Below are 27,607 nucleotides of genomic sequence, written 5' to 3'. Positions count from 1 at the left end.
TTGAATCCATAAATTACCTTGGGCAGTATGGCCATTTTCACAATATTGATTCTTCCTATCCATGAGCATGGAATGTTCTTCCTTTTTTGTGTGTCCTCTTTTATTTCATTGAGCAGTGGTTTGTACTTCTTCTTGAAGCGGTCCTTCGCATTCCTTGTTAGTTGGATTCCTAAGTATTTTATTCTCTTTGAAGCAATTGTGAATGGGAGTTCACTCATGATTTGGCTGTCTGTTTGTCTGCTATTTGTGTGTAGGAATGCTTGTGATTTTTGCATATTGATTTTGTATCTGGAGACTTTGCTTAAGTTGCTTATCAGCTTAAGGAGATTTTGGGCTGAGACGATGGGGTTTTCTAAGTATGCAATCATGTCATCTGCAAACAGAGACAATTTGACTTCCTCTTTTCCTAATTGAATACCCTTTATTTCTTTCTCTTGCCTGATTGCCCTGGCCAGAACTTCCAACACTATGTTGAATAGGAGTGGTGAGAAAGGGCATCCCTGTCTTGTGCCAGTTTTCAAAGGGAATGCTTCCAGTTTTTGCCCATTCAGTATGATATTGGCTGAGGGTTTGTCATAAACAGCTCTTATTATTTTGAGATACATCCCATCAATACCTAGTTTATTGAGAGTTTTTAGCATGAAGGGCTGTTGAATTTTGCCAAGGCCTTTTCTGCATCTATTGAGATAATCATGTGGTCTTTGTCTTTGGTTCTGTTTATATGATGAATTACGTTTATTGATTTGTGTATGTTGAACCAGCTTTGCATCCCAGGGATCAAGCCAACTTGATCGTGGTGGATAAGCTTTTTGACGTGCTGCTGGATTTGGTTTGCCAGTATTTTATTGAGGATTTTAACATCAATTGTTCATCGGGGATATTGGTCTAAAATTCTCTTTTTTTTTTTTTTTGCTGTGTCTCTGCCAGGCTTTGGTGTCAGAATGATATTGGCCTCATAAAATGCATTAGGGAGGATACCCTCTTTTTCTATTGATGGGAATAGTTTCAGAAGGAATGGTTCCAGCTCCTCTTTGTACCTCTGGTAGAATCCGGCTGTTAACCGTCTGGTCCTGGATTTTTTTTTGGTTGGTAGGCTATTAATTATTGCCTCAACTTCAGAACATGTTATTGGTCTATTCAGGGATTCAGCTTCTTCCTGGTTTAGTCTTGAGAGGGTGTATGTATCCAGGAATTTATTCATTTCTTCTAGACTTTCTAGTTTATTTGCATAGAGGTGTTTATAGTATTCTCTGATGGTAGTTTGTATTTCTGTGGGATCGGTGGTGATATCCCCTTTATCATCTTTTATTGCGTCTATTTGATTGTTCTCTGTGTTTTTATTTATAAGTCTTGATAGCGGTCTATCCATTTTGTTGATCTTTTCAAAAACCCAGCTCCTGGATTCACTGATTTTTTGAAGGGTTTTTTTGTGTCTCTATCTCCTTCATTTCTGCTCTGATCTTAGGTATTTCTTACCTTCTGCTAGCTTTTGAATTTGTTTGCTCTTGCTTCACTAGTTCTTTTAAGTGTGAAGTTAGGGGGTCAGTTTTGGATCATTTCTGCTTTCTCTTGTGGGCATTTAGTGCTATAAATTTCCCTCTACACCCTGCTTTAAATGTGTCCCAGAGATTCTGATATGTTGTGTCTTTGTTCTCATTGGTTTCAAAGAACATCTTTATTTCTGCCTTCATTTTGTTATGTACCCAGTAGTCATCCAGGAGCAGGTTTTTCAGTTTCCATGTAGTTGTGTGGTTTTGAGTGAGTTTCTTAATCCTGAGTTCTAGTTTGATTGCACTGTGGTCTGAGAGACAGTTTGTTATACTTTCTGTTCTTTTACATTTGCTGAGGAGTGCTTTACTTCCAACTATGTGGTCAGTTTTGGAAAAAGTGTGACGTGGTGCTGAGAAGAATGTATATTCTGTTGATTTGGGGTGGAGAGTTCTGTAGATGTCTATTAGGTCTGCTTGGTGCAGAGCTGAGTTCAATTCCTGGATATCCTTGTTAACTTTCTGTCTCATTGACCTGTCTAATATTGACAGTGGGGTGTTAAAGTTTCCCAGTATTATTGTGTGGGAGTCTAAGTCTCTTTATAGGTCTCTAAGGACTTGCTTTATGAATCTGGGTGCTCCTGTATTGGGTGCCTATATATTTAGGATAGTTAGCTCTTCTATTTGAACTGATCTATTTACCATTATGTAGTGGCCTTCTTTGTCTCTTTTGATCTTCGTTGGTTTAAAGTCTGTTTTATCAGAGATTAGGATTGCAACCCCTGCTTTTTTTTTGTTTTCCATTTGCTTGGTAGATCTTCCTCCATCCCTTTATTTTGAGCCTATGTGTGTCTCTGCACGTGAGATGGGTCTCCTGAATACCGCACCTGATGGGTCCTGACTCTTTATCCAAACTGCCAGTCTGTGTCTTTTAATTGGAGCATTTAGCCCATTTACATTTAAGGCTAATATTGTTATGTGTGAACTTAATCTTGTCATTATGATGTTAGCTGGTTATTCTGCTTGTTAGTTGATGCAGTTTCTTCCTAGCATTGATGGTCTTTACAATTTGGCATGTTTTTGCAGTGGCTGGTTCCAGTTGTTCCTTTCTGTGTTTAGTGCTTCCTTCAGGAGCTCTTGTAAGGCAGGCCTGGCGGTGACAAAAATCTCTCAGCATTTGTTTGTTTGTAAAGGATTTTATTTCTCCTTCCTTTATGAAGCTTAGTTTGGGTGGATATGATATTCTGGGTTGAAAATTCTTTTCTTTAAGAATGTTGAATATTGGCCCCCACTCTCTTCTGGTTTGTAGAGTTTCTGCCGAGAGATCTGCTATTAGTCTGATGGGCTTCCCTTTGTGGGTAACCCAACCTTTCTCTCTGGCTGCCCTTAACATTTTTTCCTTCATTTCAACTTCGGTGAATCTGATAGTGATGTGTCTTGGAGTTGCTCTTCTCAAGGAGTATCTTTGTGGTGTTCTCTGTATTTCCTGAGTTTGCATGCTGGCCAGCTTTGCTAGATTGGGGAAGTTCTCCTGAATAATGTCCTGAAGAGTGTTTTCCAACTTGGTTCCATTCTCCCCGTCACTTTCAGGTACACAAATCAGATGTAGATTTGGTCGTTTCACATAGTCCCATATTTCTTGGAGGCTTTGTTCATTTCTTTTTATTCTTTTTTCTCTAAACTTCTCATTTCATTTCATTCATTTGATCTTCAATCACTGATACTGTTTCTTCCACTTGATCAAATCGGCTACTGAAGCTTGTGCATGTGTCACATAGTTCTTGTGCCATGGTTTTCAGCTCCATCAGGTCATTTAAGGACTTCTCTACACTGTTTTTTCTAGTTAGTCATTCGTTTAATCTTTCTTCAAGGTTTTTAGCTCTTTGCGATGGGTTTGAACATCCTCCTTTAGCTCGGAGAAGTTTGTTACTACTGATCATCTGAAGCCTTCTTCTCTCAACTTTTCAAAGTCATTCGCCATCCAGCTTTGTTCCATTGCTGGCGAGGAGCTGTGTTCCTTTGGAGGAGAAGAGACACTCTGATTTTTAGAATTTTCAGCTTTTCTGCTCTGATTTCTCCCCATCTTTGTGGTTTTATCTACCTTTGGTCTTTGATGATGGTGACATACAGATGGGGTTTTGGTGTGGATGTCCTTTCTGTTAGTTTTCCTTCTAACAGTCAGGACCTTCAGCTGCAGGTCTGCTGGAGTTTGCTGGAGGTCCACTCCAGACCTTGTTTGCCTGGGAATCACCAGCAGAGGCTGCAGAACAGCAAATACTGCAGAACAGCAAATGTTGCTGCCTGATCCTTCCCCTGGAAGCTTCATCTCAGAGGGGCACCCACCTGTATGAATTGTTAGTTGGCCCCTACAGAGAGGTGTCTCCAGTTAGGCTACTCAGGGGTCAGGGACCCACTTGAGGAGGCAGTCTGTCCGTTCTCAGATCTCAAACTCCGTGCTGGGAGAAGCAGTACTCTCTTCAAAGCTGTCAGATAGGGACGTTTAAGTCTGCAGAAGTTTCTGCTGCCTTTTTTTCAGTTATGCCCCACCCCCAGAGGTGGAGTCTACAGAGGCAGGCAGGCTTCCTTGAGCTGCGGTGGGCTCCACCCAGTTCCAGCTTCCCAGCCACTTTGTTTACCTACTCAAGCCACAGTAATGGCAGATGTCCCTCCCTGAGCCTCGCTGCTGCCTTGCAGTTCGATCTCAGACTGCTGTGCTAGCAGTGAGCAAGGCTCTGTGGGTGTGGGACCCTCCGATCCTGGCAAGGGATATAATCTCCTGGTGTGCCGTTTGCTAAGACCCCTGGAAAAATGCAGTATTAGGGTGGGAGTGTACCGATTTTCCAGGTACGGTCTATCACGGCTTCCCTTTGCCAGGAAAGGGAATTCCCGGACCCCTTGTGCTTCCCAGGTGAGGTCATGCCCCGCCCTGCTCTGTGGGCTCCACCCACTGTCTGAGAAGCCCTAGTGAGATGAACTTGGTACCTCAGTTGGAAATGCAGAAATCACCTGTCTTCTGCCTCACTCACACTGGGAGCTGCAGATTGGAGCTGTTCCTATTCGGCCATCTTGTGACCTCCCCCAAAACTTTAAATATTACATACATGGTGCTTGTTCAAAATGCTTTTACATGCATTTAATATATGGACAACTCAGGCATAAATTTTTATCAAATTACGATCATGGAATGACAAGTTACAAATGTTAAGACAATGCTCAATCGCTTATACTAAACTTTCAATGAACAATATGTACAGTTTCTGTTAATGCCTTTATTTTCTATTATGTTTCTTCTGATTGCATACGTTGAAATGCAATTTTACATTTACTGAAACTAATAAAAAAAATTTGGGCTTGTATTTTGCACATATTTTCCCCATTTTTCTACTAATTCATTTTTACTGTATTATAGAAGTATCTTTTACTGACAGATTGGAAAAACAACCCATTCTTCCCCACGGATAATCTGGGAAGCTGCTCTAAGACGCTGATCTTGAGGCAGACAATAAAAGCGTAGTAACAGTGAGGGCCCTGGAAAAGCTCCCGGAAAAGTAAAAATACAAAGTTTCAGTAACTAAGGTTTCTTTCCTGGTTAAATACACTCAACCTGTATTTGGGCTGAGTGTTGGCCGGGTACAAATGTAGACAAAGGTTCCCAGAGTGCCGCCGCAATCCTCTCCCACAACATGGCCCCCAGCTACTCATTTTGAGATTTGCCTTTAGAGAAGAGCGAAGGAGCGGGGGCGTGGCGAGCAGCGTGAGATCATCGGAAAGCGCCCCTCGGCGCGGGCACAGCCGGCGCGTCATTGTCGTCATCGTTGCCCGACCGCTTTCCGGGAGACTGTAGTCGAAGGCCCTGAGGTATTTTTCAAAGTTGTACTTTCAGTTTTTCTCCTTCTCCTGTTTAACTCCGCTTTTCCTCTCCTGGGATTCCCCTGTAATCCTCTGGGCAGACTGAGAGAATCGGAGTTTGGCTGCATAGCCTTCCAGGAATGCAGTGTCTCACAGCTCTTCGCTGGGGCAGCATTGCTGCAGGTCCCCCACTTCCGCTTGTTTTGGGGCTGCTTGCAGGCTTTGGCTTACCCCGGCCCCTCATTTCTCTCTCTTGCTCCGGTCTTTCTCTTTTTCTTCGTTTGTTAACCACCCCCTTCTCAACTCTTGGAAGACGAAAAAATTAAAAACAACAACAACAAAAAAAACATGACTTCACAATTTTCAGCTGTCTTCAAATCTTGCGTAAGGAGAGAGGCTAAAGTGGGACGTCTAGGGGAGTCACTTTACTGTGTTAGCTCCGTTTATCATTCACATTCACAGACTGCCTGCCGCTGCAGTATTAGCCCGTCTGAGATAGTGGGCTAATTTCGACCTTTAGCTGAAATCTGTGGTGGGTAATCCAAGAGAGCAGTTTTTCTTGATGACCCGGGAAAGTTCAGTGTAACTAAAACTTGCTTGAAAATACCTTTAATGTCTTCATGTTTGCTGAATACAATTCAGTTTTGGCTTGATACAGACGTATTTGTCGCAATGAGATGTCTGCTATCCACTTATTAACCCATTGGTACTGTCTGATGGTAGACAGAACCAAGACTTAACCGTGATTTTTAAAAAAATTAAATTTAAAATTTTTGTGGTTACATAGTAGGTGTATATATTTATGGGGTACATGAGATGTTTTGATACAGGCAGGCAATGTGTAATAATCACATGGAAAATGGGGCATCCATCCCTTCAGGCACTTACCCTTTGTGTTACAAACAATCCAATTATACTTTTAGTTATTTAACCCTGTATTATTGATTCAAAATTAACAGATTAGCCCTGTCGAAGTACAGAGAAGTATTTGCGTTTAGTGGAAATGATAGAACTCATTGTTTTGTTGAAAGATAATGATAAGTGTGAATAATGGTTTTTCAAAATAAAACAAAATTCTCAGTCAAAAGATACTACAGCTGCCTTCAGTTAGCTGTGTTGTATGTATCACAGTTCAGAAGTAATGCAATTTTTTTTCTTAACTGCTTTTACCTTTTCAAATGGCTCTTCATATGTATTATCTCAGCTACTGTTTCCAAACAGTTGACCCTTCAAGCATAGCTCTACATAGTCCACAATGGATTAGAGTATTTGATAACTTTCACTTTTGGTAAAATACTATCTAATGTATTGAGGGCTGAGCCAGGCCCTGTTCTGATGGCTTTTATCTATATTATTTATTTAATCTATGCAGCAACCCCATATACTGTTATTTAAGAAATGAGGTGATTGTAATAAGCCACTTCCATATGTTTTGGAAGGTAATTTTGCTGCTTGATCGCTGTAATTTTGGAAATGCTTTGAATTAAACACTGAATAGAAGTAAATTTAATCTAATGTAGTTATTCATCTCAATCTTGAGCAATATCCTCATAATTTATATACTCCTCTATTATTAGACTTCTGGATACATTTATTTTTAGATGTTAATATCTTTTTTAGAAAAGGAAGAAGTCTGTATGTACTCAGGAATTGTACTGTGAGACTGAAGGAGAGTCACAGACAATACTAACATGGAGTCACTGTTTGCCCAAGACAGCAATATTTATTGAGAACTTGTGTGTACATTTCATTGTTATTTTCTCCTGAGATAATGCAGTGCAAAAAAGCCATTCCAGTAATTCATTACGAGTGATAGAATTCTGGTGCAGCAACAGCAAGTGGCTCTCAAGTTCCAAAACACAATCATGTTGGATTTATTCTCAAGCTTAGTTCATAACTGTGTATAATTATTTGGTGTAGAGATGGGAAGAGCCCCAGAACGTACATGATCATATGTTTGTTTGGATCCATGTGGTGACTTTCTAGTATCTGTAAGCTCAAACTGTAATCTGATATTAAGAGTTTCCAAAATTAGGTCTTAGGTTACTTTGGTTGGTTTTAGTTAGTTAACAAATAGTTGCTAAATACCTAATACATGACAAGACATTATGTTAGTGATGTGTTCAAAATGTACCTCGACATGAATCTTACCTTGAGGAATAGCCCAGTGAGTAAATAACCAATGGAAAGGTAAGAGCAGAGGAGTGACATGATCTGACTTAGGTTTATTTTATTTTACTTTATGTTTTATTTTGTTTTACTTTACTTTATTGTCTGTTCTTTTGTTTTCTTTTGTTTCCTTTTCTGCCCTGCCCTGCCCCGCCCCGTCCCACCCCACCTCACCCCACCCACTTCTTTTCTTTCGGAGTCTGGCTCTGTTGCCCAGGCTGGAGTGCAGTGGTGCAATCTCAGCTCACTGCAACCTCCGCCTCCTGGGTTCCAACGATTCTCCTGCCTCAGCCTCCTAAATAGCTGGGATTACAGGCACGTGTCACCACACCCGGCTAATTTTTTTTGTATTTTTAGTAGAAATGGGGTTTCACCATGTTGGCCAGGCTGGTCTTGAACTCCTGACCTCAGGTGATCTGCCTGTCTTGGCCTCCCAAAGTGCTGGGATTACAGGCGTCAGCCACTGCGCCTGGCCTGACTTAGGTTTTAATAGAATCTTCTCTGGCTTCTGTGTTAAGAATAGTTTGTTGTGGGGTGGGGTAGGTGAAAACCAGGAGACTAATCATGGAGGTGTTGTAGTTCAGATGAGATGATAACATCTTAATTGGAAAGAAGTGAAGATGGAGAAGCAGTTTAATTTTAGATGTATTTTCTAGGAAAAGCCAATAGAATTGCTTACAGATTGAAAGTGAATTGTAAGAATAAGGTTATTGTCAAAGTTTGGGGCTTGAGCAACTAGAAGAATGAAATTGCCGTTAACTGAGAAATAGAAAACTGGGAGGGGCAGGTTTGTGGGAAGATTCGGAGTTCAGTTAAGGAGGTGATAAGTTTGTGATGTCTGTTAGTCATCTAAGCGGAGATGTTGAGTAGGCAGTTAAGTATGTTCATTCCGGACTTCAGAGTGGTCATTGCTGGAAACAGACATTTGAGAGTTGTCAGTGAACAGATGGTATTTAAAGTTGTGAGACCAGAGACAGTCGTTAAAAGAGTAAATGTAGGCAGAAAAGAGAAGGGGCACAAGGCCTGAGTCCTTAGGCATTTTAACATTAACAAGTTAGGAAAATGAGGAATAACCACCAAATGAGACAGCCTGAGCAGCCAGTGAGGGACAAGGACAATTTTGAGTCTGGTGTTGTGGAATTTAGAGTAGAGTAGTGCAGCTGATGGATCGGGTGAAGTGAGGATTGACCCCTTTGGATTTATCAAGAACTTGAGGAGTGTTATTGATAGATATGTCATTACGTTAAGTCAAGCATATAGTTGCACAGCAGTGTGATAACTGTATTACAGTTATATTCAGAGAAACTTGGGAGCAAAGAGGAAGAAGAGACTACCTTTGTTTGGGAGGTATGGACACCTTTATAGAGGAGGGAGCATTTGATGTGGGTTTTAAAGGATTGATAGGCCAAGAAAATGGAGACAGTTATGAAGAGGAGGTTGATATGATTTGGGTGTGTGTCTCCTCCAGATCTCTTGTTGAAATGTGACTTCCAGTGTTGGAGGTAGGCCCGGTGGGAGATATTTGGGTCATGGAGGCAGACTGAATGTCTTGGTTTTGTCCTTGAGGTAATGAGTTGAGTTCTCACTCTGTTAGTTCACTCCTAGCGCTGGTTGTTTAAAAGAGCATGGAAGCTCCTCTTCTCTCTCTTGCCGCTTCTCCCGCCATGTCACATGTCTGCTCCCCCTTTATCTCACCAAAAGCAGATGCTGGTACCATGCTAGTTGTGTAGCCTGCAGAACTGGGAGCCAAATCTAACCTCTTTTCTTTATTAAATTACCCAGCCTCAGGTATTCCTGCATAGCAATGCAAAACGGAGGAACACGGGTATTCCAAGTAGAGGGAAAGGGCTATGATAGCACCTCAGTTCCCTTCCTTCATGGTCACATCTCCCAGTTAGCTGTTTTAAAGATGCTTTTGCCAGTCCTCTTTCCTCTGTGGCCATTTGCTAATGCCCCATGTTCAGTAGCTCCAGGCCTACTGAACATTGCTAAGGAAGTTGGAGATTCTAGTCATGTGGAGTAGTGACAGGAACAGAAGTTGAGTGTAACGTTGCTCCAGGCCTACTGAACATTGCTAAGGAAATTGGAGATTCTGGTCACGTGGATTAGTGACAGGAACAGAAGTTGAGTGTGACGTTGGGGAATAGGGTAAAGATGGGAGTTAAGGCTGGAAGGGTTACGGGAATAGACTTTCAGGGAGGAACAAACCTTTTACATTGTATAAAAGATTTTGTCCAGAGAGCATCCTACACAAATCCACTGATGGGATTTGTGAGGGATGCTCCTCCTCCATTCGATTTGAGTTCCATTCTGCCGAGCTTTACCACTTACCAGCCCTGTGACCTGTTTCTGTTGTGCCATCTGTAAAGTGAAGCTAATTTTAGTGCCCAGTCGTAGAGTTGTGAGAACTCTCCTCGCCCGCACTACAGTTTTTATCTGCTTAACTCGTCTCTGTCATCGAGTGCTTTCTTGAGGAAGCATTCTGTCTTCCCTCAGATTAAGTCATGTCCACTATCTCATAGCACAATTTATTTCTTCATATTACTGTTGTAATTTTATATTTCCGTGATTCTTTGATTAGTGTCTATCATCCACACTAAACAGTAAGTACAGAGCAGGCAAGTTTTTGCTTACTATTATCTTCCAAGCATCAGGGCTGCCTATCATAGAGGCTAATTAAATATCTATTGAGTAAGAGAGTCCTTAGAGACTGGCATGTGGTAAATGCTCAGTAAATATTATTCATTTACATGACATTGTGCAGTAAGTGCTGAGGAGGTATCAGGGATAAATAAAGGAACTGTCAGGCAACTGACAGAGGACCTGTTGAGGTTGGGTAGCATTAATTTATGTCTTTTGTGAATTTCGTTAGGAATGAATGTTCAGTAGGCCTAGAGCTAGAATGTTTGGCTAGGGGGCAGGAAGAGAAGATGAGAACTTGCAAAAGCATCTTTAAACCAGTTGACTGGGATGTTTAGCCATGTAGCAAGCAGGCCAGAGGAGGCTTTTGTACCATGAGAATAGAGGAAAATAGCCACTTGGTGGCTAGACAATTTAGGGGTAGAAAAAACATTTATATGGTTCTTTGAATGTAATAGTGGTAAAGAACGTAGGTTTAATTGTTGCTGCTAAGTAGAGGGAAATGACATTTTTATCTGGTATGTTTGAGAATAAAGTAAATTTCAAAATTTGAGATGATTGAAGTTTTTATAAGCTTAAGTGTTATGTTACATATCTTGTAATTCAGAGAGTGTAACAAAATGTACTTCCTCACTTTCTTGCGTTTTGTTTCCCAGAAGTGACCACAGTTAACAGCTTCTTTTGGATCCTTTAAGAAAACTTATATGCATATACCATACAAATATGCCTCCATACTCATATATCTTATTTTCTTCAAAATAAATAGGATGGCCTGGGTATGGTGGCTCACACCTCTAATCCCAGCACTGTGGGAGGCTGAGGCGGGCAGATCACCTGAGGTCAGGAGTTTGAGACCAGCCTGGCCAACGTGGTGAAACCTCATCTCTACTAAAAATACAAAAAAAAAAAAAAAGTAGCCAGGCATGGTGGTGGATGCCTGAAATCCCACCTACTTGGGAGGCTGAGGCAGGAGAATCACTTGAACCCAGTAGGGGAGGTTGCAGTGAGTTGAGATCGCACCACTGAACTCCAGCCTGGGCAACAGAAACGAAACTTCATCTCAAATAAATAAATAAATAGGATGTATTATACATGCTGTTCTTCAACTTTTGTTCATTTAATATATCTTAGGAATCTTTCTAAGCTGTACCTCGTACCTTTTCACTACTGCAGAGTATTTTAATAGGTGGGCATACCATAATTTATTTAACCAGGTTCTAATAATGGATGTGTTGGTTGTTCTGTTTTAAAGTTTACTGTTTTAAAGATCATTGCAGTGGAAGTCCTTAAACATTATCTTGCGTTAAAATATACTTTGAGAAGTAAAATTGCTAGGTCAAAGGAGGTGTACATAGGTGATTTTGAAGCATGGTGCAGATTGCCCCACAAAAATGCTAAACTAATTTATACCCTGACTAATAGTGAATGGGAGGCTGTTCTCAGCTCACCTTTGTCCATTTTAGTACTATTAATCTCTTTAATTTTTAAAATGGCATCATATTCTAGCAATTTATGTTTCCTTAATTATCAGTAAGGTTGAGTAGCTTTCTTTATGCTTATTGGTCATCTGGATTATTTGTGAACTGTTGATTTTCTTTGCCCATTTTTCTTTTCGATTGTGTGTACTTTTTTTTGTTGTTGTTAAATTGATTCATAGAGGCTTAAAAAAATCTTTGTGTTGCATATGTCTTTTTTTAGTTTTTTATTTGGCATTACTCTTGGGTGTTTATTTATTTGTTTATTTTGCCTACATTTTTAAGGGACAGGTAAAAATACAAGAAATTAGGATTTTTTTTTTTTTTTTTTTTTTTTAAAGAAGGGAATTTGCTGGGATCAGTGTCTCACACCTGTAATCCCAGCAGTTTGGGAGGCTGAGGTGGGCGGATCACAAGGTCAGGATTTCGAGACAGCCTGGCCAACATGGTGAAACCCTGTCTCTCCTAAAAAAGTACAAAAATTAGCTGGGCATGGTGGTGTGCACCTGTAATCCCAGCTACTCGGGAGGCTGAGGCAGGAGAATTGCTTGAACTTGGGAGGCAGAGGTCGCAGTGAACTGAGATTGAGCCACTGCCTAGGCAAGAGAGCAAGACTCTACCTCAAAAAAAAAAAAAAAAAAAAAAAAAAAAAAAGCAATTTGTGATACTCTTGAAATAAATAGACACTTCAGAATGTCAGCCTTTTGTTGGAAGTGTTAGTAATACAAACCTCATTTGAGACTATATGTTCAGCAACTATCACAGATGTAGTGAGCACCCAGTAACCTTCCTCTTCCTCACCCCAGTTATATCTGGAATTGAAATGAGATATAATGGAGCTGCTTAAATATTCTAGATGACACCTTCTCTTTAGTTATTCCCCTATATATGAACTGAGTTGTATTCTAAAAGCTAGTTTGTGGTTAGCCATCTAATTTCACTATAGAAATAATGTACATAAGGTTCTTATCTTTTCTCTCAAAGTTGTAATAATTCGTGGAGGCTACTTTTTTTTTTTTTTAAAGCAAATTCAAAATGTTACATAATTTTACCCCTCTATACTTCAGTGTGCATCCTCAAAAGACGGGGAAATTTTCTTATATAACTGTATTGCTGTTATCATAGATGACAGAATTATCAATAATCTGTTGGTGTCATCTAATACTTGGTCCATGTTCAGATTTCTTTCTCACAGAACTATCTTTTTATGCTTGGTTTATTTGAATCAAGATCCAAACAAGGTCTATGTATTTCATTTGGTTGTTATGTCTCTTAAATCTCTTCAATCTCTTCTTCCTCTTTCTTCCCCCATTTTTTTTTGCTTCATGCCATTGACTTGTTATAGAAACCTGATCAGTTGTCCTGTAGAGTACTGTGTTTCTCACTCCATATTTGTTTGCTTTCTTGTGGTGTTAATTTGTTCCTCTATCCTTTATATTTCCTGTAAAATGGAAGTTAGCTCTGTAGGCTTAATTGTTCAGATTCAGCTTTTTTGGGAGTTGGAAATGCTTTGCAGATGGTGCTGTGTATGTTATATTGGCTCGCATCAGGAGGTTCATAATATGTGTGTTTCACCTACTTTTAGTGATCTATTGGTGGTCATTGCCTAAACCTATAATTTCATTAGGGGTTGCAAAGTCGTGATTCTTTTTTAAGTTGTCATTTCTTCTACATTTGTTAGCTAGAATTTGAAGTCTAGTTCTGTTACTTGGGAGCCTGATAATCAAAATAACAAGCTTGTTGTGGAAAAGTATTGTCAGAGCAATAATATTTGTGATGCCAGGAATACATCTTAGTGTAATAGTCTTTTTTTTTTTTTTTTTTTTTTAAAGGGCTGCAGGCGTTGCTCCGTTGCCCAGGCTGGAGTGCAGTAGTGTAATTATAGCTTACTGCAGCCTCGAACTCCTGGACTCAAGTGATTCTCTCACCTCAGCCTCCTGAGTAGCTAGGACTACAGGTGCATGCCATCATGCCCAGCTAATTAAAAATATTTTCTGTTTTAGAGATGGTTCTGTCTGTGTTTCCCAGGTGGGTCTTGAACTCCTGGGCTCAAGTGATCCTCCTGTCAGTCTCCCAAAGTGTTGGAATTACAGGTGTGAGCCATGGTGCCTGGCTGTGATTGTCTTTTTAATGTTTCAAGTTGGTTTGGCTGTAGCCCACAGATACTCAGTCAAACATGAATGTAGGTGTTGCCGTGAAAGTATTTCGAAGCCATGATTAAAATCCATAATCTATTGAGTAAGGGAGATTATTCTAAATAATCTGGGTGGGCCTGATTCAATGAGTTGAAAGGCTTTAGAAGCAGAGCCGAGGTTTCCCTGACCCAAAAGAAGAAATTCCACTTGTAGACAGCAGTTTCAGCTAGTAGCCAAGAGGTCCAGCATGAGTTCCTTCCTTGATAGCTTGCCGTATGTAAACCAGTTTCTTGCCATAACTCTGTTAATACGTATCTCCTACTGGTTCTGCTTCTCTAGTTGAAACCTGACTGGTGCAAAGGGTAACTCCTCTGATGCTCCTGTTCTCTAGCTAAATGGGGTGGGAAGTGGTAATAAGGGTCAGAGAACCTACGTTGTTTAGGGTAACCATATAATTTTTTGTTCAAACTGGGACAAGAAAGAAAGGAGCTGAGTTGGTGGCAAGCTGAAACAACAGGCATAAGGTGGAACTGTCTTGGGCAAATTGAGAGATACAGTCACCTTGTGTGTCAGCCATTGGGGATACAACATGAACATGACACAGCCCCCCCTCAAGGAACTTGTAGTCAAAAGGGAAGTCAAGTAAATAAAAATACATTAAGAGATAGTGTTTTATGTGACATGACAGCTTATAGTTGTTATATTTGTCCAGACAGAGAGCATAGAAGGAGAGCATGCAGAGAAGTCTTCATTGGCCGAACTGAAACCTATTTTTTACCTCCAAAGATAAGCAGGATTTGAACAAAGTGGAGTTGGAAGGGCGTTTCAGGCTTAGAGCGTCACACAGGTCAAAGTTGAGAGTGAGAGAGCATGGCACATTTGGAAAACTGCCATCATGGCCACAGCTCTAGGATTCAAAGAGGGGAGCCATGAAAGATGAGGTTAGGCAGACAAGCAAGGGCCACATCATAATGGGCCTTGCATCTATGCTGAGAGGTTTGGAACTATCTTCCATGTGGTAGGGAACTGTTGCAGAATTTTAAACAGAAGAGTACCATGACCAGACTGTTTAAAGCATATTTTGTAATATTCTAAAACTGGGAGTGGAGAAAAATTGATAATAGGGACACTACTCAAAGGCTGTTGAAATAATCTAGCCAGTGAGAATGGAGGAAAGCTTGTGGTGTGAGGAGATTAAGGAAGCCATATTGCCAGGACTGATTGGATTTGGGGTGCCTCCCAGGTTTCTGCCTGGATTGGCCACCCTGAAGTGGAGAATTGAAGAAAAGAGGTAGCTGATGACTTCAGTTCTGTATGTGATGCTATGCACTCTTCTTTTCTGCTATCGGTACTTTGGCTTCTGTATAACCAGTGAGAAGAGGGACTGAGTGGCAGTAACGGCTGTTAGGGTTACTGGGCGGCATCCCCCCAACCCAGGTCCTTAGTCTCAGCCACACCCTACTGAGTGGTGAAGAGAAGCAAGTTTTCTCACGCCCTCTCCGTCTGTCTCTACCTATGCAGCCAGTGTTTTAGAAGGAGTGTGTGGAAGGGCGAGGAGTACCTATAGAACCCGGGAGGAGGGTGAGGAGCAGAGCTGGGTGAGTTATTTTCTTCTTTGGAAATTTTAACATGTACAACCTTAGGCATGTTCTTTAACTTCATTGTGGCTCAGTTTCTTCATCTGTGAGGTTTGGATGAACAAGTGCATGTGGAATGCTTAGAATAGTGCCTGGCACATAATCAGTGCTATTCAGGTGTTTGCTGCTGATACCATAGAGTCATTGCTTGATCCTGGGGTCAGAGTAGCTAAGGGGATGGAGGGAAATTTCTGCGCTTTTTCTTTGGAAGGAATAAATATTCAGCAACTGCCTATATAAAATGTTAGTAGAAATCACTTGAATTAGGAGGAATTTCTCATAATAGAAGAGCCTTTATTTTTTAGTCCCCCTTGCCTTTTCTAACAACAAATATCTGCTTGTTTATTGGGGCTTAGGGACAGGGAATAATTGCAGGAAAAATCTCTACTGTGTTCTTCTGAAGAAAGGAAATGTTTTCTAATAGGAAAATTTGATGAAAAAATTCACATTTAAATAAAGACCTTTTGTGTTTTTAAAAAATACATACAGTATTTGTTAAAAGCCAAAATACTTTATTGTGCCTTTATTTAAATGTTTTTTATAAAAATTTAATATGTGCTTTTTGAAATAAAATATAAACAATGAAGAATGAAGAGTTAAAAAAATGAGTCTGCTTTGAACCTATTCCCTAATCCTTGTCTCTTTTCAGAGAAAATGTCTGTTTTTTGTATGCTCCCTCCAGACTTTTTTCTACATGTATGTATATAGCTTTTTTTTTTAAAGCCAAATGGCATATATTAGGCACATTATGTGTTATATACAATGTTCTCTGTTCTCTTTTTCCTTCTTATTGTGTGTCACTATATATAGATTTACTTCTTTATTTTTAGAAGACATGTAATATTCTCAAGGATGAATATGCTGTAATTCATTTAACTGTTTCCCTGTCGATGAATATCTAGATTATTTCCAATATTTTGTTATAGTTTATTTCAACAAATGTTTATTGACTGTCAGGCAGTGCTTGTGAACAAATCACAAAAATTCCTGCTCTCATGTAGTTGCCTTTTGGAGGTAGACTGGCAACAAATAAATACATGTTAGTTGATATAGAGGAATGTAAGGTGGGGAAGGAGATAGGGAGTGAGGAGGAGTGGTGTGCATTTTAAAATGGGGTGGTTAGGAGAGAGATACCAATAGGTAACATTTGAGTGGAGATCTGGTGAAGGTAACATAATAAGCTCTGAATATGTTGGTAAGGGAGGAAGAGAGGAATAGAGTATTCTAGGAAGGAGAGAAGTCCAAAGGGAGGTAGGCATGTGCCTGTTGTCATGGGGGAAGAACAATGAGGCTATTGTGGCTGGAGTGAAATAAGCAAGGGAGAGTGGGAGATGAAGTCACAGAAGGTGATGGGGAGTCAGGGCAAATTGTGTTGAGCTTTTTGAACCCACTGTAAGGATTTTTAAAAGGTAAATATTTATTTTTTTTTTGATTTAAAAAATAGAGTTGGGGTCTCGCTGTGTTGCCCAGGTTGGTCTCGAACTCCTGGGCTCAAGCTATCCTCCTGCCTTGGCCTCCCAAAGTGCTGGGTTTACAGGCATGAGCCACCTTGTCGGGCCCACTGTAAGGATTTTTGTCTTATTTCGAATGAGGTGACAAGCCTTTGGAAATTTCTGAGCAGAAGCATGGCATAGTCTGATTTACCTTTTGAATGATCTCTCTATATTCTTGATAATAGACTTTGGCCAGAAGCAAGAAAGCTATTTAGGAGGGCATTCAGGCATGGTTTGATGGTGGTTTGGACCAGGATAGTAGCAGTAGAGGTGGTAGGACATGGTTAGATTCTGGGTGTGTATTAAAGATGAAGTGAGAGAGAGTAGTCAAGGATCACTCTGAAATTTTGGGACTGAACAATTGGAAAGTTAGAGTTGCCATGAAATGAAATGATGAAAACCGCAGTAGGCAAGGTTAGGAATCTGGCTTTGGGCAGGTTCCATTCGAGAATTTATTAGACATCCTACCAGAGATACTCAGTATCTCTGTATGAATTTCATATTTACATTCAGCTGAGTATCTCTGCAGCTGGAAATGTAAATATGAATTTCAATGGGGAGGTCAGGGTTGGAGAAAGAAATGTTGGAGTCTTCAGTTTACTAAAGCAATTTAAAACCCTCAGCTCACCTAGGAGTAAATCAGAGAAGAAAGTCAGGAACAGCCTCTGGGCACTTCAAGCTTGGTTAAGGGGCTGAGAATGTGAGAAGGCTGCATCTAAGAGACCAAGAAGGGAGCCAGTGAGATAGAAAGGAAACCAAGGAAACCAAGGAAACCAAGAGAAGGGAGTCAACAGTGTCACTCAAGGAGAACTGAGAATTGACCATTGAATTTAACCATGTGGCAGTGTGGGTGACCTTGCTAAGTATAATTTTGAGAGAAAAGTAAGGTCATACGTTTGTAAGAGATTTGAGAAAGGATGGAAGGAGAGGAATTAGAGACTTAGTATAAGCACCTCGAAGTCAAGATCTTTTTTTTCTTTTTTTTTTGGTTTCTTTCTTAGATGGAGAAATAAAACATTTAAACTTACAGGTAGTAGTCCAGCAAAGGGACAATTTGATACAAGACAAACTGGAGGAAGTTCAGAGACAAGTTTAAGGAGGACATTTTAATTTATATGCATATGTGCAAGGATTTTTATAGGCTAGATTCTTAAAAGGATTTCCTGAGTCAAAGGGTATGTGCATTTTAAAAACCGGTACCAATTTATATTCCACTTTCAGTGTATAACCTTTCTAACACTGAACATTCTTAATCTTTAAAATTATTGCCAATCTGATAGGTGATGATATCTTCATTATTTTAATTTGTTTTATTGCTTTCTAGGAACTGTTTATTTAGTCTATCTAATTCTTTGTGATATTTTGTCAGATACTTTCTCCTAGCTGTCTCTTGCCTTTTAACTTTGCTTATGGTATCCTTTTACCATGTATGACTTTTCAAAAAAGTTTTTATGTAGTTAAGTTTGTCAGCCATTTCCTTTTATAGCATTTGGGTTTCATTTAGATATAAATATTTGATATAATCTAATATGTTTATACATTTACATTTTTAATTCATTTGGAGTTTATTTTTGTATATGTTAAGAAAAAAGTTTTCCATCTTTCTCTATATTCTTAAACAGCTAAATACCGTAGGAGTTAACTGTTTCTTGAAGGTTTGAAAGAAATTACCTATAAAATCTTCTAGGACTAGAGCCTCTTTGGAGGGTAGGTCTTTGACTACTGTGTAATTCTTTTTCTGTGGTTAATGACCTGTATGGTTTTTATGTACTTCTTTTTAGTTTTGGTAATTGATATCTTCCCAAGAATGTCATTCTTTTCATTTACATTTTCAAATTTATTGGTTCAAAATTCTACATAAAGTGAGGAAATACCAAGTCTTCTTTACAGTATATCCCTATAATTACACCTTTATCTAGGCAATAAATGCTGGAGCTGTCCTTTCACAGATCTGGAGATTAGGTTAGCTATTTTCAGCCCTTAATGGCTCTATTCTTGGGGATATTTCTAAATTCTCATTCTCTTTTGTTTGTAAGGTTTCTTGGCTTTGTTTCCTGTTTCCAGTCTGATCCCATTTGCTCTTTTTTTTTTTGGTTTGAGAGACAGTCTAACTCTGTTGCCCAGGCTGGAGTGTAGTGGCACAGTCTTGGCTCACTGCGACCTCCGCCTCCAAGGTTCAAGCAATTCTCCTGCCTCAGACTCCCAAGTAGCTGGGAGTACAGGCATGCGCCACCATGCCTGGCTAATTTTTGTATTTTTAGTAGAGACGGGATTTCACCATGTTGGCCAGGCTGGTCTCGAACTCCTGACCTCAGGTGATCTGCCCGCCTCAGCCTCCCAAAGTGCTGGGATTACAGCGTGAGCCACCATGTCCAGCCCAGTTTGCTCTTTAGCTTACACAGTTTCTACTGTTAAAGTCTGCTGGTAGATCTGTGCTTTTGTTGGTTTCCAGCATTTTTATTTTCATGTTTTTATATTTCTTCTGTCATATTGTAGGGATTTGGGGAGGGATGACAGGCAAATGCATATTTTCAGTTAACCTTTTGAAATTGGAAATCAATTCTTTTCTGTGTAGTTTTCTTATTGCCTTGTTTAATTGCTGGTTGCACAATAGTTGGATAGAAACTTCAGAACTCAAGTAGTAATAGATAGACTTCACTTTATTTTTTTAATGAAACCAGATGTCTTAGTGGAATATACTCATTCAGAAGAAATGTTGATATGTTGTCACTAAATATTCAAATAGTACTTTTCAAACTTAAAAGTAATCATAACATTTAGAACTGTAAGGGACTTTACAGATCATTAGACCAACTGCCATATTTTATGGATGAGGAATTTGAGGCCGAGAGAGATTCAATGATTTATCTCAGGTGACAAAGTTGGTGATCAAGACGGAAAGCCCGAGTCTCTTTACTTCCATTCTGCTATGCTATTTGCTGTCATACACATTCATGCTGTTCTCCTTACCTATGTGATAAAGAGGTATTTCTGTTAATACAATTTTTTTTTTATTCTAAAGATGTTACCTATGGCTTAGAATTGCTTCTAAAATTTGGACTTAGATACTTTAATAATACATTGATATAGGTGAATTTTTAAAGTATGGGCTGTCAGAGTATGCACTGGCACAAATGAAAACCATATTGTTTATTTGCCCCAAGTTTCCTCTTTTCTGCTTATGGGCTTTATATGATTTATGGACTCTTTGGATTTCTTATTAATATTTTAAAGAAGCTTAAGGAATATAAATATATATGATTTATATATTAATCATTATATGAAAAATGATTTCTGTGATACATATTTTAGACCTGATATTTTTACTTTTTTTGTTTAATATAACATGCTCTCAGATCGACACCTATATTTAGAAGGACTGAAATACATATTTTTCTTAAAAAAGTGCTTTGCTTACCATTTCTTTAGCAATCATTAGGAGATCTATTTATCAAACTTTAATTGCTTTGCTAATTCAACAGTTTTTAAAATGTAGGATTTTGATTATTGCGATCTCATATTTGGTAATCATGTCTTTAGTTCTTTAAAAGTTCTTTAAAAATACAAAAAAATTAGCTGGGCATGGTGGCAATGGGCCTGTAGTCCAGCAACCTGGGAGGCTGAGGTGGGGGGATCCCTTGGGCCCAGCAGGCAGAAGTTGCATTGAGTGGTGATTGCATTATCCTGGGCGACAGAGAGAGACCCCATCTCAAAACAAAACAAAACAAAAATGTTGAGAGTTTGGTGTGCATAGCATTAGTGGGCTTCGGTTGGTTCTTCTTCCACAGCCCCCCAGGAAACTTAAGAAGGGGACAAATTGGAATGTATTTAATCTAGAATTAAATTCTAAAAAGATTTGTTTATCTTCAGGTTTTAACTCTTAGTGTCTTTGAAATACATGATATGACCTATTGATTTTTTTTTTTTTTTTTTTGTAAACTAAAGAACAAGCTCTGTCTCTAATATGAATTCAAAGAATTTAATTTTTTCTAGTCAGCCATAATGGCAGGTGAAGAAATTAATGAAGACTATCCAGTAGAAATTCATGAGTATTTGTCAGCGTTTGAGAATTCCATTGGTGCTGTGGATGAGATGCTGAAGACCATGATGTCTGTTTCTAGAAATGAGTTGTTGCAGAAGGTATTTTAAAAATGTAATTTCCTAAAAATGAATTTCATAAAACAGAATGCTATTTTATGAAACATGTGGAAGAAGAAACAGATTAATGACCTATGCCCCTTTTCCCCTTTATTTCAATTTTATTAGTGTTTGGGTATTTTTAGGGGGGAAACAAAACACAACTCCAGCCTTAGGAAATAACCTCCTAACTGTGTTTTTAACTTGGTTTTGGAAAAAAAAGGAGCACTCACAGTATTCTTTTTGACAGACTCTATCTTTGACCTTTTAAGTATTACAATGATGTGATCAGGGTTTCTGGAAACCCTATAGGACAAAAACAGTAAATTGACTTTGACAGTCTAAAACAAATCTCATTATGTTTCTTCTGTCTTTGGTATTGCCTAAGCATCTTAGCCTGCTTCTTATACATAAATGCATCATGTACAATGTTTATATTGATAAATTACTTTTGACATACAAAACCCAGATCGTAACTCTCGAAATTAAAATAATTCAAAAGAATTTTTCTTGGGTTGTACACTTTCCTTGTCTAACTAAAGATGATACCCTAAGGTGAAAATTTGTGGACAAAAGTCACTCATTAAGAAAACTTCTTTTTACAAATTATTTTCAGATCATTTGGTTATTGGATTATATGAATTGAAAAAAATTCTTTGATACCTTGTACTTGGTAAAAGTTTAAAATGTTATCAGATGGTGTTCCAAGTTTGTGTATTTTTTTTCTGTCTCACTTTCTCTCTTCCCCCCTCTCTCTTTTTCTTTTTTAACAGTTGGACCCACTTGAACAAGCAAAAGTGGATTTGGTTTCTGCATACACATTAAATTCAATGTTTTGGGGTATGTGTGTTACTTTGGAATTCATTAGAAAGCAAATTACTTATTGTGTGAAAGATGATTTATTTTTAAAATGCTAACAATTTACATACAATTATACTTAATAACAATTTTAATAGATATTTATTTTTAAATCTGGATGCCAGTGAGCCACACATAGATTTAGTATTACATGGAGATTGAATAATTTAAAGTTTAATTGTTTGTAGGACTTTCCTTTTTTTTGTGAACAACTAGTTTCTTTAATTGGAATGTTTTAAATTAATACATTCACCATTTTATTCCATGAAATTTTTCTATTTTAGTTTATTTGGCAACTCAAGGAGTTAATCCTAAGGAACATCCAGTAAAACAGGAATTGGTAAGATTTTATTTCTTTTTATTTTATGTGTTTGCTGTTGTATTTCTGAAGTTTGTCACACTACCTTTGTCACACAAATCAGGGAGAACAGAATTTGAGTTGAAATTATGAAAGTGAGCCAGACCTTACTATCTTTGAGTTTTTTTTTCTCTTACCTTTTTCAGATAATTGGTATTCCATATATTATATAAATCTCAGAATGGGAAAATGTTATGATTCTAGTAATTATTTATAACTTACATATTATTTTTCGTATAAATTCTTGAAATCCTGTTTATCTCTAGAACTACTTTTTAAAAAAGAAAAAAACTTCTATACAGTTCTTAAAAGTATATTCTAGTTGATTTACTAGCAAAGACGGGAAAGTTTCTCCCCCCACCTTTTCAATTCCTCCATTAATTCATTTTCTCAGCAGTAAAGAATCCAGTTCAGCAACAAAGCTAAAAGCTTTTTTGGCACCAGCTGTATGTGTACTGTCCAGTAATTCTGCATTAGACATATTTACAACCTGTAATAAATCTTCTAGGTTTGTCTTTGTATTCCATTTAGATGTATAAGTACAGTATATAAGGTCTGGTATCTTGGAGTTTTTGCTGACTTCAAAAATTAAATCAAATCATTCAATTTGAAGAGAAAAATTAGAAATCAAACTTACGGTTACCTTCTTGACTTGGTTTTATGAATAAGAATATTAATAAATTGATTCTTTGTGTTTATAAAATATAAGGCAGATATAGATATGAAATACACTTGACATTGTATTCTTGTTCTCAAGTCTTAGGGTAATTGATATGTATGTTATTTACAACTTAGTAAAGCACTTGGTCATTTATTTTTTAAAAATGAGTAAGCCAGATCTGTTGTGTTCAGTTTTTCAACATGTAGTCTAAGACATTTCCTTCTTTTAAAGTTTTTGCAGGGGGGGAATAAATTTATTTTTAAATAAAACAATTGTGAAAAAATATTTAAAGCAAAAGTGTAAAGCAATATGATATACAGATCTGAAAATAATGGCTTGTATCTGTTTTCAACTTCATAATATGGACTTTACATGCAGTTTCTCTTTTTTCCATTAATATGAAGTTATTTGGAGTACTTGATACTGTCTTTGTGAAAGGACAAGGTCATTTGTTTTCTTTCTGCCTCAGAATCTACTTTACGAAGTAGTACGTTAATATTCTAGATAAGGGTTGGTGAATAAAAAGCATGCATAAACCTGTTCCCCTTTTCTGACCTTATGTAGATGATACTAATTGATCACAGACTTAGTGTGTGATAGGAAACTTATTTACCGTATATATCACAAATGGGAAAAGTCAGTTTACTCATTCAACAAATATTTGAGGGCTTACTGGGAGGTAGGCATTATTTCCAAGTGAGATGATTCCTCTGTGAATAATGCTGATCCCTGCCCTTGTGGCAGACAACAGACTGTATCTAATGGAGAAAAACAATAAACATAATAAACAAATAAGAAATATATATGAATATGTAGTATGTTGGAAAGTTATGGGAACAAAGAAAAAGAGTAGGGTAAGGGGGACTGGAGTGCTTTAATAGGACTGCAGTTTTAAATGCTGAAGTCAGGGCCTCAAAGACAAGGTTAACATTTGAGTAGACTAGAAGGAAGAGAGGGAGTGACTGTGTGGGTAATTGAGGAAATATCCTTCTAGGCAGAGGAATAAGCAGGGCAAAGACCCCAAGGCAGGGTTGATGTGTGTGTGCTGCAGCTAGTATCTACCATTGTAAGCACTGTGCCTTTATTCAGACAGAAATGGGGCGTCACTAGAGAGTGTGGAGCAGAGTTGCCAGTCTTTCACAATGAAAACATTATAAGATTCTGCATTTTTCTGTATATTATATGTTTATGTAACTGTTGATTATTTTAATGATGCTTGTTTTTAAGCAGTGATCAGTTTTTTACTTTGCTATTTTATGGCTCTCCTCAACTTTATTTCTCCATTTGAAGCATAAGAGCCATTTATGCTGATTAATGGTCTCAGAAGATTCAGTGGAACAGCAACAGATTATGTTTCTCATCTTGTAAAGTCTGATTACAACTGTGTATTTTAGTAGAAAATTTCGTGTATTTACCAATCAAAATTATAAAATTGAATAATTTGTATTTTCATTCTTCCTAATTGTTACACTAGATGGTAGCATGAAAAGATAGTTAAGTACTACCTCATGTATTTCCTGTTTAGAAAAATTTCAGGATAGTTTAGTTTGTATTTTGCAAGTATATGAAAGCTCCGGTTTTTTACTTTAGATTCAAAACAGTTAATATATAGATTTGTGTTAATGGTGATTTTAAAAAATGTATAACCACCTAGAAGCTTTCAATTCAATGTTTATTTGTGGAGTAATGTCTTAGTGTGATTCTTCCTCTTTGGAAACAGAAGACTTCTGAAATGACTTTTTAACATCTGTCTTTCCCCACCCTCCAACTGTGAACTCCAGGCAAGCAGGGAGCATATTTATCCTATTCATTTGCATTTCCTAGCACCACGCACTGTAATAGGCAATAAATACATATATGTTGAATTTAACCGAGGTGTACAGCATAGTAAAATCTAGTGGTGGTGAACAGCTTAGTAAATCTATTGCCTTTCTTTTTTATCTTTAAGGAAAGAATCAGAGTATATATGAACAGAGTCAAGGAAATAACAGACAAGAAAAAGGCTGGCAAGCTGGACAGAGGTGCAGCTTCAAGATTTGTAAAAAATGCCCTCTGGGAACCAAAACCAAGAAATGCATCAAAAGTTGCCAATAAAGGAAAAAGTAAAAGTTAACTTTTTGGTTTTGATGTACACATATTCAAAAAGTACATCTTTTTTTTTCCCCTTCCACAAAATAATTCTGTGGCAGGACAAGGTTTAAATGTATTTCTTATTGAATTAATATGTAAATTTACAGTAAATATGTAAAGCTAAATACTTTCCTTTCCAAAGATTGTTATCTTTATTGATTTGCACTGAGGATTTTAACATTGTGATATATTATATATTTATAATTTACCATCTCTTTTGATGAGACTCTTATTTCTTTATATAGGTCAATCTTGCAAGTACCATTTTATAAGCAGCTGTGAAATTTAAGTGAAATGTTCTTTGTAAACATTTGTACTATTTTAAATGAATAATGACCTTATGATGTATGCTATCTGTAGGCCAAAATTACAGGTACATCTGTTTTCACTATATGACATTAAGAAAGCATGAAATGACTTAAATGTTCATTTTTTTCTGTAGTTATTTTATCATGTTTTCATGATTTTAGGAATTACTGCTTTGTTGATATTCAAAGTGTGAAACTAAAACTTTATGGTTGTACTTTAATTCTTGGCATGTTGCCTCTATGTCCCATTTAAAATAAAATACATTCTCATTAACTTTAGATGGGAAATAAGGTTGTATGTTGATGGATGAGTTTTGGCATGATGACCATACTCTCTCAATAAAGGCTGAAAATGTTGTATAACTGACCTGTGTATTTTTATCTTTTGAGTAAATTTGCCTTCCAAATTAGGAAGATAGGTTTTAGAAGTCACCACAAATAGAGAAATTCATGAGTTTTTGTTCCTGATGCATGGTGTCCACAGTTCTTTTTCATCTCATTTTTTTCAGATTTTTTTATTTCATGTTTTTGAGGCTGTATCAAGTACATACAAGTGTTTTGGAACAACGTCTTGTGTTACATAATGCCACTTAAGCAGATGAGAAGTCCAAAGGAGATTACATCGTGTTTATATTGTGGTTTATTTTTCTGGAGTATTAGTTACAGAGAGTACTACATAGTAAAGCTCTTTTTAAATGTCTAAGTGCATGAATTTTAATTACATGCCCTTAATGCTTTCAGTGTTTGAATCCATATCATTATATGTAGGAATGCCAAGTATAGTAAAGTACTTTAATTTTTGAAAAAGGAGTTGTTAAAATTTTCTGTGTGATTAATTCTCCATAAGTAACTTTGAATAAATGGATTCCTTGATTTATGATAGCAGATATTGGAAATGGTCTTAAAATGTAATGGATTTTGTAAAGCATGTTGAACTCTTTCTATGACACATGAAGAGGAAGTCACTGATAGACGCAGAAAGTCTTTTCTAGCTCTGATGTCAGACAGTTTTTGAAGTGGAAGAACATTAATGAACATTTATAGTTATTTTACTCCTTTTTTTGCCTTTGTCTCCAAATTTCTAGCTGTTTTAAAAAATAACTTCTACATGAGAAATGTGTTACTGTTAAGATCAAGTGTAGTGTACATGTCTTTGTGTTACTGCAAAGAAATGTATTTGGATTTCTGTATATTTTCTAATTTTGTAAAAGAAAAACAGCTTAAATGAAAAATGTTATACAATTGCAGAAAATTGTTATTGGTTTTAGCTGAGTTATTGGTTTATGAAAGTCCAACTCTACATTCTATTAAATTGTGTATTCTTTTTTTTTTTTTTTTTTTTTTTTTGAGACGGAGTCTCGCTCTGTCGCCCAGGCTGGAGTGCAGTGGCGCGATCTCGGCTCACTGCAAGCTCCGCCTCCCGGGTTCACGCCATTCTCCTGCCTCAGCCTCCCGAGTAGCTGGGACTACAGGCGCCCACAACCGCGCCCAGCTAATTTTTTGTATTTTTAGTAGAGACGGGGTTTCACCGTGGTCTCGATCTCCTGACCTTGTGTTCCGCCCGCCTCAGCCTCCCAAAGTGCTGGGATTACAGGCGTGAGCCACCGCGCCCGGCCAAATTGTGTATTCTTTAGTGAGCAATTCTTTCATTATTAGTAGAAATGAAAGTTTGAGTATATTCCATTTTATTATGTATAATTTTAAATACTTAGCACATAGTAAGGAGCTGAATGGCTGTAGTGCATTGGGTTGCTTATTTGCTTGTCGTTTGTTCATTCTTTTGACAAATATACTTAATGACATTTATATTGCCAGATACAGTGCTACTTAATGACATTTATATTGCCGGATACAGTGCTAGGTGCAAGGTTCCAAAGACGATAACTACAGGCTTTATCCTGTTTTTATAAGGTGTTAAGAAAAAAATAGTCTTTTTATTCAATTCAGTTTTTCAGAGTTATGGAAAATTTTATGACAAATTGTGCTCATTAACCTTATTCAGAACCATAAAGGATGATGTGTGTGGTTGATCTATTTGACTATGGTGCAGTTATTGTTAACAGTTTGTTCCACATGATAGTCTGCTCTAAGTTTAGGTGTTAATTACATCTTTTATTAATCTCTTTGGGAATTAACAAGTTGGAGAAGTTGCATCTATAGATATTTTTAAGATTAGAATTATAGTCTATTAATCTTGTACTAAATAATGAGATCTTGCATTTTAAGATTATTTTAAGTACAATTTTTTTCTTGTTCATAGTTGTAAGGTG

At 37.6% G+C, this 27,607-nt stretch overlaps 1 protein-coding gene across 2 annotated transcripts; it reads left to right on the top strand.

Moving 5' to 3' along the window:
• Positions 1-5,248: 5,248 nt before the first annotated feature.
• LOC105465177 (C1D nuclear receptor corepressor) lies at positions 5,249-25,704 on the top strand. 2 transcript variants are annotated; one of them, XM_011713453.2, is made up of 6 exons: positions 5,273-5,345; positions 15,277-15,353; positions 20,879-21,025; positions 21,796-21,862; positions 22,165-22,220; positions 24,848-25,704. In XM_011713453.2, exons 3-6 carry the CDS (start codon positions 20,888-20,890, stop codon positions 25,010-25,012), a joined length of 426 nt encoding a protein of 141 aa, XP_011711755.1. In that variant the 5' UTR covers positions 5,273-5,345; positions 15,277-15,353; positions 20,879-20,887; the 3' UTR covers positions 25,013-25,704. The 2 variants fall into 2 exon arrangements, with proteins under 2 accessions (XP_011711754.1, XP_011711755.1); XM_011713452.2 differs by lacking the exon at positions 15,277-15,353 and having other exon boundaries at positions 5,249-5,345.
• The last annotated feature ends 1,903 nt before the right edge of the window (positions 25,705-27,607 follow it).

The sequence above is a fragment of the Macaca nemestrina genome, chromosome 13 (genome assembly GCF_043159975.1).
Source record: "Macaca nemestrina isolate mMacNem1 chromosome 13, mMacNem.hap1, whole genome shotgun sequence".
In the NCBI taxonomy this organism is placed as follows: Eukaryota; Metazoa; Chordata; class Mammalia; order Primates; family Cercopithecidae; genus Macaca; species Macaca nemestrina.
This window is presented reverse-complemented; position numbering and strand designations above follow the sequence as displayed.